The 13483-nt window shown below is 37.4% G+C and overlaps 1 protein-coding gene across 1 annotated transcript; it reads right to left on the bottom strand.

Moving 5' to 3' along the window:
- Positions 1–8432: 8432 nt before the first annotated feature.
- LOC118478068 (cytosolic sulfotransferase 1-like) lies at positions 8433–12754 on the bottom strand. The gene is made up of 2 exons (XM_035971012.1): positions 12517–12754; positions 8433–8646 (listed from the first exon to the last, which is right to left on the bottom strand). The coding sequence occupies exons 1-2, from the start codon at positions 12746–12748 to the stop codon at positions 8528–8530; spliced, it is 351 nt and encodes a 116-aa protein (XP_035826905.1). The 5' UTR covers positions 12749–12754; the 3' UTR covers positions 8433–8527.
- Positions 12755–13483: the final 729 nt, after the last annotated feature.

The following is a 13483-nucleotide window of genomic DNA, read 5'->3' as shown; positions in this document are numbered from 1 at the left end:
TTGCAAGATTGTTTTGGCAAATCCTGTGGATCTTGTGACATGCCCATACCATTTTAGTTTTCGTCTTTTCACTGTGGTCAGTAGATCTTCATATAATGATATAAGTAATACTAGACCTATATTCCAAATAAAAGAAAGATTCGAACATGGTACTCGAATGGTACAAATAGTGACTGTACACTTCGAAACGCCCTCGAAGATTCGTTTCCTCGAAATCGATTGGCACTATATTCTTCCAATCGAAACTGTCATAAGGACGTTCGTTGGGCAAATAACTGGGTGGAAAAGTTAGGACATAATCACAAGAGGAGGAATAAATTTTATGACTTGAGTGTGGGTAACTCAAGTATCTTATTGGTTTATCAGTTCAGTCAATGGGCCCCACTTTTCTGTAGCTTACATTTCTAGAGGTAAGTTGCTTGTGTGTGTGTGTGTGTGTGTGTGTGTGTGTGTGTGTGTGTGTGTGTGTGTGTGAGCGTTATAGTGTGTGTGTGTTATTGAGTGTGAGTGAGTGTGTGTGTGTGTGTGTGTGTGAGTGAGTGTGTGTGTGTGTGTGTGTGTGTGTGTGTGTGTGTGTGTGTGTGTATGTGTTAGGAGTGGGGGTGAAAATCTATGTTCATGACATTTCTTTTATATGTTGACTTAGACAGGCATGTAGATAGATAGATGGATAGATAGATAGATAAATAGATAAATAGATACATACATACACACATACATACATACATACATACATACATACATACATACATACATACATACATACACAAGATCGTGCATTCTAATGTAATTGCAGTTCAGTTCTATTCTGAGAATAGATTATATTATGATAATATGGTAGAAGAAATATTAATATTATAAATAAAAATGATAATAAATTACAGTTATCATATGATAAGAGCTGCTCGAGACAATCTTAAGCTTAGGGAATATATCATTTGACGTCGGTAATCTAGTAGTTAGAGTGCGGGACTTATAATCGTGAGATTGTTGGTTCGGGGATTCGAGCCTCTGTCCAGACCGTGTGTCCTTGCATTGTTAATGCCTATCAAAACTGGCAGTTTGCACTGTATGCTTCCCTGTAAGTTGTAGTAGTTTCCAAAAGCATAGATTGCTGGTGAGATTGTTGGTTCGGGGATTCGAGTCTCTGGCCAGACCTTGTGTCCTTGCATTGTTAAAGCATATCAAAATGGCAGTTTGCACTGTATGCTTCCCTGTAAGTTGTAGTAGTTTCCAAAAGCATAGATTGCTGGTGAGCGGGAATAATTATGCCCTATACAAATGCTCTTTATTGTGTGCTATTATAATGAGCATTCGTATTTGTGAATTTATAAAGTAATATTATCTATCTTTATTATAATATGATGCTCCAGGCATTGACCATGATATTTTTCTCCTTCAACAAGAGCAAATTTCCCCTGGAAAAGTTGAATAACGCCGTGGCATAATATACTTAATTAATTTTGGAGCATCGTGGGGAAATCAGGCGCTTATCAAAATAATGAAATCGAAGTAATTGGCATTTTTCTGTCCGTTTGGCAATTACTATAGAATTTTGCCAAACCTTGACGCCATTTTCACTGTAATTTTACTTCTAAAATCAGGCGACCCCAACCTCCTTCAATCTCAAATATCTCGACTTCTATTCATGACAATCGAGGTTGTTTTTTCTCACCGAAAGCTAGACAAACGAAAAAGCTTTAAAATGATACCAAGGTACCCTATGTGTCACGACACGGTGAAATCATGCACTCGTCAGTTGTTGTTTTGTTTTTTTTGTTTTTCTTTAAATGAAGTTATTGGTATCATCTCAAAGTTTCTTCATTTGTGTTGATTTCAATGAAAGAATGTTTCCATTTATCTTCAATAGAAATCAATATAAAAATATTTGGATTTAACTAGATGGAGGTCACCTGGTTTTAGAAGTAAAACAAGCGAGAAAGTAGCTGCCAAACGTTGGTGACTTCCAAAACTTGAGAGTAATTGAAAACTCTAAATTTTCATTTTCTAACGTTTTTAAAGTAAAATCCAAACTGAAACGTGATTTTGAATAAACGTTAAAGGTATTAAGCTATAAACAAATTTTCAATAAAAGTTGCCAAAACCGGCTGAAAAATGCCAATTTCTTCAATTTCAAGATTTTGACGAGCGCCTGATTTTACCACCCTGCCTCGCATATGTCCAAAAATTGACGCGTGCCTGATTCCAATGCGTCGTGGCCCAATTCTGAGTGTGTCTTGGACCTCCTATGCAACAATGAGTTTCAACTGTTCAATTATTGCTTGGGTGCGATTGTTTACGTAGACTTGTTCTATACATGTCTTTCCTATTGTATTTCTTTTGTTTTGTTTCGTTTTGTTTTGCTTGGATTTTTTCGTTTCGTTGTTGTGTCTTTTCTTTTTTAATTTTCAAAAAAGAAAAAGAAAGAGAAACTAAAGGAAATAAACCGTTTGAGATTTAAGTCAGGGAAATGCAATGACTATTCATTTTCAAGCATTGCATAATCATTTTATCTAATTTCGCCTTGGGTGGGCGGGGGGGGGGTCGCTTCATGTTGTAAGTATACAGGTGTTTTATAGCCTTACTGACACAAATTAAGATCATCTGAGAGGAGGGCTTAGACCCATCATTTCAATGTCAACCTGGATATAGAAAGAGGGATACAGCGTCCCAGTGAAAAGACCCAGATACTGGATACAAATTATTTGAAATGATGCGTCTTAGCCCACATCGTAATTGATCTAAATTTGTTTTAGTAAGGCCGTAAAACACCTGTACACTTTCAATATGAAGGGAAGACCCCCCCCCCCCCCACCTGCAAAATCAGAAAAAGATTATACAGTTAATATTTTAGAACAAATACAAAACAGAAACAAAATATAATATACATATACACGCTTTTCAATGTCTATCACTTTTACCCCTACCCCCACCCCTCTCCCATAAAAAAAATAATGTGAAACAAATTAAAATAACATTTGTAAAGTCCCTGTCTACAATAGTTTTTGAAAATCCTCTTCATGCGCTGAAGAACAAATACTAAACACACACACTTCAAGGGCTTGGAATAGCGAGCAATAGCCGGAGCATCGTCTGTAGGGTATAGCGCGGGCAAGAGCGTGCGGCCCTGTGGCATGCAAAAATTCGGAGTCAAATTCACGTGTAAGGAGACATAAATAATTTGTATCCAGTATCTAGGTCTTCTCCGCCCGGGTTGACCTTGAAATGATAGCTGTGGCTATTGCTATACCAGGCCCTTGAAGTGTGTGTGTGTGTGTGTGTGTGTGTGTGTGTGTGTGTCTGTCTGTGTGTGTGTGTGTGTGTGTGTGTGTCTGTGTGTGTGTGTGTGTGTGTGTGTGTGTGTGTGTGTGTGTAGTTGTGTGCACTTCAGTGCATGGAGAAGTTTTTCAAAAATTAAGGAAGGACAGGGATTTTATAACTGTTACTTTGAGTTATTTTTTAATTATCATTATTTTCTTTGGCTTGGTTTGGGTGGGGGGGGGGGGGAGGGAAGGTATTTGGTTGGGGGGTACAGGTGCTAGCCATAGAAAGAACAGTGTATTTATAAATACATATGTACCTACATAATTTGAGGGGGGGGGGGTATTTTCTTTTAAAATATTAAATTACCGCATCATTTATCTAATTTTGCTGGGGGAGGGGGGGGGGGGTTGCTGTAATGTGGGTTTTTTTTTCTTGTTTTTGTGTGTTTGTGTGCTTTATATTGTAAGAATACAGGTATTTTACGGTCTTATTTACTCAAATTTAGATGATTCAGCCGCTTGTCAGAATAGTGAAATTGTAAAAATGCAATCCTTAATTTTTCCTCCAAATATGCAATTTTCATTTAATCTTTATTTTTTGGCTGAACACTATTTGTATCCATTTAAGAGCACCTTCGTTTTGTGTGGTTTTACTGAAATGCGTTGATTAAAGGAAAATAATAGGTAAATTTAGCTTCCATGGACTCTTTAGCTTTATGCTTTATGGAAGTCACCACCACCTTGGCAGCCATACAACTTTTCCCTCCAGAAAGATAAACGCTACTCAATAAGAATATTATCATTCTTCCAACAAAAGAATCGAACCCGGACACTTTTGCATGCTGTAACGAAGTGCTCCTTGACCACCATTTCTGTGACAGCTGTAAGTCTTACTTGACCTTGACCTGAGCTGTGGGTGGTTGGCGGGTGTTCTGTCATCGTTTGCTTCTTCTTTCCTATCAAACATGTATCAATTGTCCTTATCTCTGCCCCTTCTTTTTTCGTTTTTGTTACTCTCTTGTAACACTTCTAATCTGAGGGAGGTTGGCGGGTGCCTTGGTGTTGTTTGCGCATTCTTTCCTATAAAAGAAATAGATATTATATAATCTGTATCTCGACTCCTACTTTCACTATGTTTGTAGATCTATTATAACACCTCTAATTTTCGGCACTAATAAGGTATATGACTTTATTGTGCTGTAAGTGCATTAAAACGTTTATTAAAACTAGAGTATGATGTTCTTCTCTATCTTTCTTTCTGCTTCTCCTCCTCCTTCCCTCATCAAGTACTCATTTGACCTTATGAAGTTGCGAGCACCGTGACATACTTTCCAATTTATGAAAAAATAATAATAACAAACAAAAAATGAAAAATAAAAAGCCTTCTCACCCCAACCCCAACACCTCCACCTCCTCCCTCCCTCCCCCCACCCCACCCCACTTGTGGATGGTTGGCGGGTGCTCCGTCTGCTTTGGTTTGCTCGTTCTTTCCAATTAAACATTTATACCACCCCCATCTCTTTATGTCGGGCTTGCTGGGATCTTCCTGCACAAAAAGGACCACCAACGATGTTTGAGTTGGATTTTTGTTGTTTTTGTTTTTTGTTGTTTTTGTTTATATTTTCTTGAGCTTTTTCAAAATCTCGACACGCCCAAAGTTCACTAACTTTTGTAGAGCCCTATTCATTGTAAATGAAAAACGGCAATTTATCGCACTATGGTGAATATGCAAATGAGGCAATTTTTAATCTTCTTTTTTCTTTTCACCGCCTTCAGCGGCATCCTCATATCATTTTTGCAGCTTTTATAAAAGTGCAAGTGTGCGCATCGTTATGAAATAAGCCGCTTGTCAGAATGGTAAAATTGTAGAAATAAAATCCATAATGTTTCCTTCAGTAAGGCAGTTTTCAGTGAATCTTTATTATGTGGCTGAACACTATTTGTGACCATTTAAGAACACATTGATTTTGTGTGGTTTTACTGAAATGCGTTGATTAAAGAAAAATAAAAGGCACATTTAACTTCTAAGGACTCCTTAGCTATGAATAATGGAAGTCACATCCAACGTTGGCAGCCATTTCCTCACTAATTTTACTTCCGAAACCAGGCAACACTCATCCCCTTCAATCCTTATTACTATTTAAGATACATGGATGTATTATATTTTTCGTAGAAGAAGGACAAACGAACAAGCTTTAAGATGCTGCCAATAGCTTCACATGCTAAAAAAACCCAACAACAACTGACGAGCGCATGAGTCCCTCGCATCCTGACACAAAGGTTTCTTGGCGTACGTGGGAACTTTGTGACACTTCTGAGTCTTGCATGAGCGAGTCCTGAGTCCGTGCTACAACCGTGAATTATAAGGATAATATGTGACAAGATATCGTGAAATCAAACGCTCACCAGTTGGGTTTTTTTGGGGGCATATCGCTACCTCAGAATTATGAAGTTTTGTCAGACACGTTTGACCATGTTGAGCTACTAAGACCATTAGGTCAGAAACCAAGTGTTAAATCTGTCAAGATTCGAAAAAGCTTGACATGTTGTGAAACTCGTAATATTTCACATAAAATTTATTAACTAAAACAAGGTACAGAGACGATACAACTTTGTAATTCTAGGGTCGTGATATCGAGTTATTGGTATCATATTGAAGCTTGCTCCTTTGTATTGCCTATGATGTAAAAATACCCATCTACCTTGAATATGAGTAGAGACGTTTGCAGTTGAAGGAGGTGGGGGATGCCTGATGTCAGAGGGAAAGCAATCCAGAAAATGGTCATCAAAGTTTGTTGACTTCAAAACATAAGTATTTTTGAAACTGAAAATCAATTCACCTTTTTCCTTTCCTTTCATCAGTGTTTTACAGTAAAGTCTACATAGAAATATACTTTTAAAATGGCACAAAATGTACTGTGTCATAAACATGTATGAAAATGATAGACATTGTCCAACAGTCCGGAAAAAGGCGGTTTACTCATTTCCGTCATTTTGACGAGAACCTGATTTCCCCACGATGCTACACGTACAAATAAATGTGTGAAGTGCACCCAATAAACCTGAACTTAAATATCCAAAAGGGGGAACTGTCATTGCTGCCATTCTTCGCATTCTACAGAAATAAAAATAGAATAACATTAAATATAGTTAAACAAGATAGCATAAAGTTGTTACAAATAAAGTGAAAATGTAAAAAAAAAAAAAAAGAAAAGAAAAGAAAAGAACCTAGAATAAAATTTAATGAAATTACGTAAAATAATATTTAAAAATAATAAAAATAAAAAGTAATAAATAAAACATTTTCTGCACTGGTGCGCACCTTGGATGCGCAAATGAAGGGCAAACACAAGACAGCCTTGCTGTATTCACGTTCTCACCCAATTTTTTTCTCCTTGCCCTTCACTTGGTTTAAAAAAGAGTCAACATTTTATGAATTCTGCATTGAATCGCAGTAACAAAAACGTATCCCCACCCAAAGTGCAATACGCATTTATCCCCATATTCCTTATTCCCTCCCCCCCCAAAAAAATAAATAAATAAATAAATGCCTCCTCCCCTCAATCCAACCCCTACCCGTCCCCACCCTCACAGGCACAACTGGTCTAAGCCACTTCTCCTCCCCACATAAAAAACAAAACAAAACAGCCCCCTTAAAAAAAACAGAACAAAATCGATCCTCTCCTCAAACTCCTCCTCCCCCTACCCTCAAACATGCAATGACACACACAGACATACACACACAAATACACACACAGACACACACACACACACAAAACACACAAACATGGCACCAACCACCTCTCAACCAACACACTACTATAATTACCTGCTCTATATTACGCTTACCCTCAACGAGAACTCCAACAAAAATACAACAACCTCGTTTCCACAATTCATGCCCCTCTTCTTTTCCAATATAATCCTCAAGCGATTAATGTGAATGATCATAACAGATCGAGTATCGATACAAATAAAAGCTACTGTCAAATCTAGAAATGTGTCTTATATTGACACCATAAATTCGAAATTGTGTTATTAAGATTCTTTAGCTCTCGATAATATGCAGAAAGAAAAAGAATTGTATATTTATATGGACAGTTTATTTCTTTATTATTATGATTTTTTTTGTGGTAAAGTGTTTTACGGCGCTCGCAACTGCATACGGTCATATGAGCGCGCGGGACACAGCTAATGTTTTCAGTTGGTAGGACATTTTGAATTTTGCCCCGGTGGCGGCCGAAGCCTACTCTGATCGATTTTAGAACCACGAAACGATCTTTAGCGTGCGCAACTTGCACACGGGCCCCCCGAGATTTTTCGCCCATATTATGACTGTTATGGATTAAAAGTAACATCGCTATGTAAATAGGTATATTATTATTATGATAGATAGATAGATAGATAGATAGATAGATAGATAGATAGATAGATAGATAGATAGATATATTGTTAGATAGATAGATAGATAGATAGATAGATAGATAGATAGATAGATAGATAGATAGATAGATAGATGTTGGATAGACAGACAGATAGATACATAGATAGATAAGAAGGAAAAACAAACAAAAGAGAAAAAATGAGCCAAGAGAGTGGACTTGGAAAAAAGTTCGGGGGGGGGGGGGTTGAAGGGTAGAGAGACATGTAAATAGACACTGGATTCGCACTTTAACTCTTTTAAAAGTTTATTGTATTAGCATAGAACAACCAAAATATCCCATTTTTATTTATATATATATATATATATATATATATATATATATATATATATATATATATATATATATATATATATATATATATATATATATATATATAAACCAGTAACAGCAATGTCTAAGTAACACTAAAGCAATCAAGCCTCTGAATCTCATTTTTTTAAAAGATATTCGTAACGAAGACAACAAGGGGAGCAACAACAATAAAAATCACGATTAAAAAGCAGTAACAGCATCAACAAGTTCTTAAAGCAACAACAACTGGATTGATGATTATAATATTGTCAATTACAATACTAATAACACAATAATGAACAACGTATAATAATAATAATAATAATAATAATAATAATAATAATAATAATAATAATAATAATAATAATAAAAATAATAATAAAAATAATAATAAATGATGATGACCAAAATGATAATAATATCGTGATGATGATGATAATGATGATGATCTTGATGATGGTGATTTTAAAATGTATACTATGTCATGAATGTGATCTCAGACCCAAGAATACAGTCTCAGTGAGCGGTTTAAGGTAAAGTATATCGTGGCTTGTAGATGGACAAGTCGGCCATTTTGTCTTTGATGACGTTATCTATAGCCTCGCTCTGGGCGACTGTCAGCCAGTTCTTCCAGTCTCCAACTTGACCTGGTAGGAAAAAAAGGGGGTGGGGTGGGGGAGGAGGTATCTATAGACATGACGCTTCCTTGGCGTTCAAAGTTATACTTGATGTGTTCATAGTTTCGAGAAATTCGATCTAAAAAAACAGAGATTCACAACATATTGTTCACCTTTATGGAATGCAGTAATTATTTTTTGTATCTTTAAAATGACCATGAATAGTCTTTTTATGTTGATAGAGAAGGGTTTTGACCTTATGCCCTTAGTAACTCAATCTGGCCAAAAATTCAGATAGAGCCTTAAAATTCGGAGGTAGCGAAGAGTTAAAGTATACTACACCCTGCACTGTCATGGCGCCACTCTTTATTCTCTATGCAAACACTTTGCTGCACTGGAAGGCACCATGGATGCTCAAATGAAGAACAAAATACAAATCCCGCTAGAGGAAAGAGGTTATAAATAGTACTATTATAAACTCTTTCCGCTATAGTCGAATTCGCGCCAAATGTTCCCTCTTGTCTTTTATTTAGTTCCAAAGTGAGTTAAATAGTGCGCTCCATAGTGAATCGAAATTACGCCACGAGTACACAATTTAACGTTTTCTAATACAATTTTTTGGTTGTACAACTTCTCAAGTGGATGTATCCTAAAGGGGTATAATTTTGCACAGGCCATGTGCCACAGAATGCCACTACTCTTTACACATCACTGACTTTCTAGGTGCCTTTGATGGTTTAAAAGTAAAGTCACCGTACTCGAAACCATAAGGTCGTGGGCTGAATCGCAAAAGGCGTCCGTCTATTGATTGTCCTTGGGAAAGGCACTCCACACAAATCTGTCTTACTTCTCCTAGATGGGAGTGGGTACCCGGTATAGACAGCTACAATTCCTTGTCATTTTTTATAGTGTTTGAGCTCAAAATCGTTTACTTGCACTGAATGCTATTTGGAAAAGGATACAGACGAGACTAGTGTAATATAAACTCATAATATAAAGCACAAAACAGAACAACCCCCCCCCCCCCTTACAAGAGTTCTACGGCACATGCTACACAGCACCGTCATATAAGTGTCGAATATTAAAGGTGTTACAGGAGAGTAACAAACGTGGGGAAAAAAATGAGGAGATATCAGAACGACAGATTATGTTTGATAGGAAAGAAGGAGTTTACCACATCAGAGCAACCGCCAACTGCCCACTAAACAAAAACTAGATTTTTGTCAGATACCTTGCTTTGTCTTGGGACGGCTGTACTGATGACTGTTTAAAAATTTTGAGTTTGAATTTCGACGTAATACCTCATAAGCAAATCAAATGGTACCAAAGATAAAGAAACTAGCTTTTTCGTTTAAGGGGTTTTAGTGGGTGTTGGCAAGGGACATCTAAAACACAATTTGGTTTTGTTCCTGACAAGAGCACCAGGACTGCTATAGTCAATGTAAGCGTTTTTTTTAAATTTTGTGTAAAACGTTTTAAAGCACGGAAAAGTTTGTATGTATGTTTCGTAGACTATTCAAAGGCTTTTGATAAGTTACAAATGATGAGCTCTATTAGAAGAGCTAGACATAGATGGAAAAGATCTAAAAATTGTTAAGAATTTGTTCTGGGATCAGGACATTGTTGTAAGAATTGATGGAAAATACAGCAAATATTAGAGGAATAGAAGGGAAGTGAGGCAAGTATGTCACCAGACCTCTTTAATATGATAAACAATAAAAACAAACTTTGGAAATATAGAAGAATGTCCAGTTCTAAATATATAAAAGGCAGAAATATTAACAACATCAGTTGTGCCAATCACTCAGGTTTTTTTTTATAGCAGATTCGGAAAAAGACCTTAAATGGCTTTTCGAGACTGTTGTAACGGAAAATGAACGCAAAGGGTTATTGTTGAATATGAACAAAACAGAGTGCGTGGTAATTTATTAATGACTCTGTTGATCCTATTTGTAAACTAATAAGCGAAGACGAAATTATCAATCCAGTTAAACAGTTTAAATATCTAGGGTATATGAAGACATGTGATGCCACACGTTCCACAGAAATAAAAACAAATAATAGCAATGGCTGAAGATAGTTTCAATATAAATTAGCCCAGTCCTGAAAAACAGAAACATATTAATCATTGCCAACATCATCAATGCTTTTCACCCCTGGCAGAGTACAGGCCACATACAAGCTCTTTCCATTTATCTCTATCCTCGGCCATCCTTCCTAGCTCATTCCAAGTGAGCTTCATCTCTCTCATGTACCTTTCCACACATTTCCTCCATGTTTCCTGTGGCCTCCCCGTGCCTCGTGCTCCCTGTGGGTTCCATTGCAGTGACTGTCTTGTGATGTTTCCGCTGGGCTTTCTGAAGGTGTGTCCCATCCAACGCCACTTTCTTGGTCCTATTTCTACTTCTATATTCTTTTGTGATGTCCTTTCCCTTAGCTCTCCATTTCCTATTCTATCCTGCCACTTAATTCTTAGGATACTCCTCATACATCTGTTGATGAAAGTCTGGACTTTATTCAACACTGTCTTTGTTGCCTTCCAATTTTCGAAGCCGTAGAGGAGCACAGACTTGACATTGGAATCAAAAAGTCGAATCTTGGTGTGCAGTGAGATGTTGCTTGCTTTCCAGACATTTGATAATTGATTGAAAGCTAACCTTACCTTGGCTGTTCTTGCTTTTACATCTGCCTCAGTTCCACCTTTACAATCGGTGACACTTCCAAGGTAGGTAAAGGAGTCCACTTCTTCTAGGGGATTTTCTTCCACTGTCACAGCAGGGCTTGACACTTTACCTAGCTTCACTACTTTTGACTTCCCCGGGTGTATACGTAGGCCAACACCCCTTGATAGGCTGTTGAGTTCCTTTGTCTTTTCTTGCATCTGAGCATGTGTGTGAGAGAACAGTGCAAGGTCATCGGCGAAGTCCAAGTCGTCCAGCTGCTGCCTAGGGGTCCACTGTATTCCATTTCGCTTGCCTCTGGTGGCTTCCTCTAGGATCCAGTCAATTGCAAGTATGAAGAGAAAAGGTGAGGGCCGGCATCCTTGTCGTACTCCTGTCTGTACCTGGAATGGTTCTGAGAGTTGTTCTTCGTGGAATACTTGGCAGTTTGTTCCATCATAGGTGGTCTTCACAAACTTGACGATTTTGTCAGGTATTCTGTAATGCCGCAGGAGTTTCCACAGAGTTTCCCTGTCCACGTTGTCAAATGCCTTTTCATAATCAATGAAGTTGACCACTAGTGGAGAATTCCATTGAAGCGATTGCTCAACAATGATGCGAAAGGTAGCGATCTGGTCCACACATGATCGGTTTTTGCGGAAACCTGGCTGGTTTCCTCTGAGCTTCTCATCTGTTACCACCTTAATTCTCTCCAGGAGTATCCTATTAAAGACTTTCTCAGGTATGGACAGGAGTGTTATGCCACTGTAGTTGTTACAATTACTGAAGTCTCCTTTCCTTGGCAGCTTGATTAGGTGGCCTTCCTTCCAGTCCGATGGTATTTCCTCTTCTTGCCAAACCTTTCCGAATAGAGCATAGAGAATTTTGACTGATGTGTCTTTATCTGCTTTAAAGAGGCCCACGTGGGCTACTCGCTGATTAAACTAATCCTCCCCAAAAGACAGATGTGCTTTCTGGGACACCTGGATAGACAGAAATGCTTAGAACATCTAGCTCTCACAGGCAAAATTAAAGGCTAAAAGAGGCAGTGGTAGACACAGAGCCACCTTCATGGAGAGCCTAAACATAGGGTGACGAGGAAAAATTAAAATAATATAACTTTTTCGAGTGCACCCGAGCAAAGAAATGAATGGAGATCGGTGATCGCTGATGTCTGTCCTCGATCTAGCATTTGATGATGACACCAGAAATGCTGGTCGACAAAACGTCTTTTTCTTACCCTTCCTGACCTTGAATCTCCACCCACGATTGTTGTAATCGTCCTTCATCTTGTTGACCTGAGTGACGTCACAGATTCCCTCCACCAGACTGTCAGTGACGGAGATACCCAGGAACTCTGACAGTCGCTGGATCTCTCGTGGCAGGTCCTGGACGCGGAAGAAAGAAGGGAATGATTGTGATTTTGCAAAAACAAAGCAATGAGTTTGATTATAATATAGAAAGAGATTCATTGTGTTTTGGAGTTAGGATACTGATCGTAATGTCACAGAAATAAGAGGATAATTATGAGATGGAAATAAGAGATTGGTTGTGTAGCATTATGAAGATAATAATTATATTATCAAAGTAAAAAGATAATTATTGGAATCTGGGAATGACAGAAAGAGGTGATAAATAATTAAGACAATGCTTGATATACAGAAATAAGAGAATACACATAAGCACTTGAAATAAGAGAATGGTTGTGCAATATAATTATCAGCAATGATAGTGAATATAAGAATTAAGTCAATGCTTTAGCAACAGAAATAAGAAATAAGAGCAGGATTGTGATTTTTAAAAATGATGATTGTCCAATAGAAATATGAAAATGATTGTAATAAAAAGGTGAAAAAATTATCGTCCAATAGAAAAAGGATTGTGCAATTTAAAAAAGAACACGATTGCAACCAGTAGAAATACTACAATAATTATAGAAAAGAAATGTTAAATTGATCGTCTGCAATAAATATTGTGAAGTAGAAATAGGAAGTAAAGCAGAAAAATGTGGTGATTGTGATATAGAAATAGGAGACATTTTGTGCAATTGAAATATGAGAAATAAATTGCAATAAAAATAGGAAAAATATTGTGCAATAGAAATAGAAGAAAAAGCTCTCACTGGCAAAATAGAGGGCAAGCGAGGCAGGGGTAGGCCCAGAACAACATACTTAGGGAACCTAAACAAATGGGTAACAGGGAAAGAT

The sequence above is a fragment of the Aplysia californica genome, unplaced genomic scaffold (genome assembly GCF_000002075.1).
Source record: "Aplysia californica isolate F4 #8 unplaced genomic scaffold, AplCal3.0 scaffold00359, whole genome shotgun sequence".
NCBI lineage: Eukaryota > Metazoa > Mollusca > Gastropoda > Aplysiida > Aplysiidae > Aplysia > Aplysia californica.
This window is presented reverse-complemented; position numbering and strand designations above follow the sequence as displayed.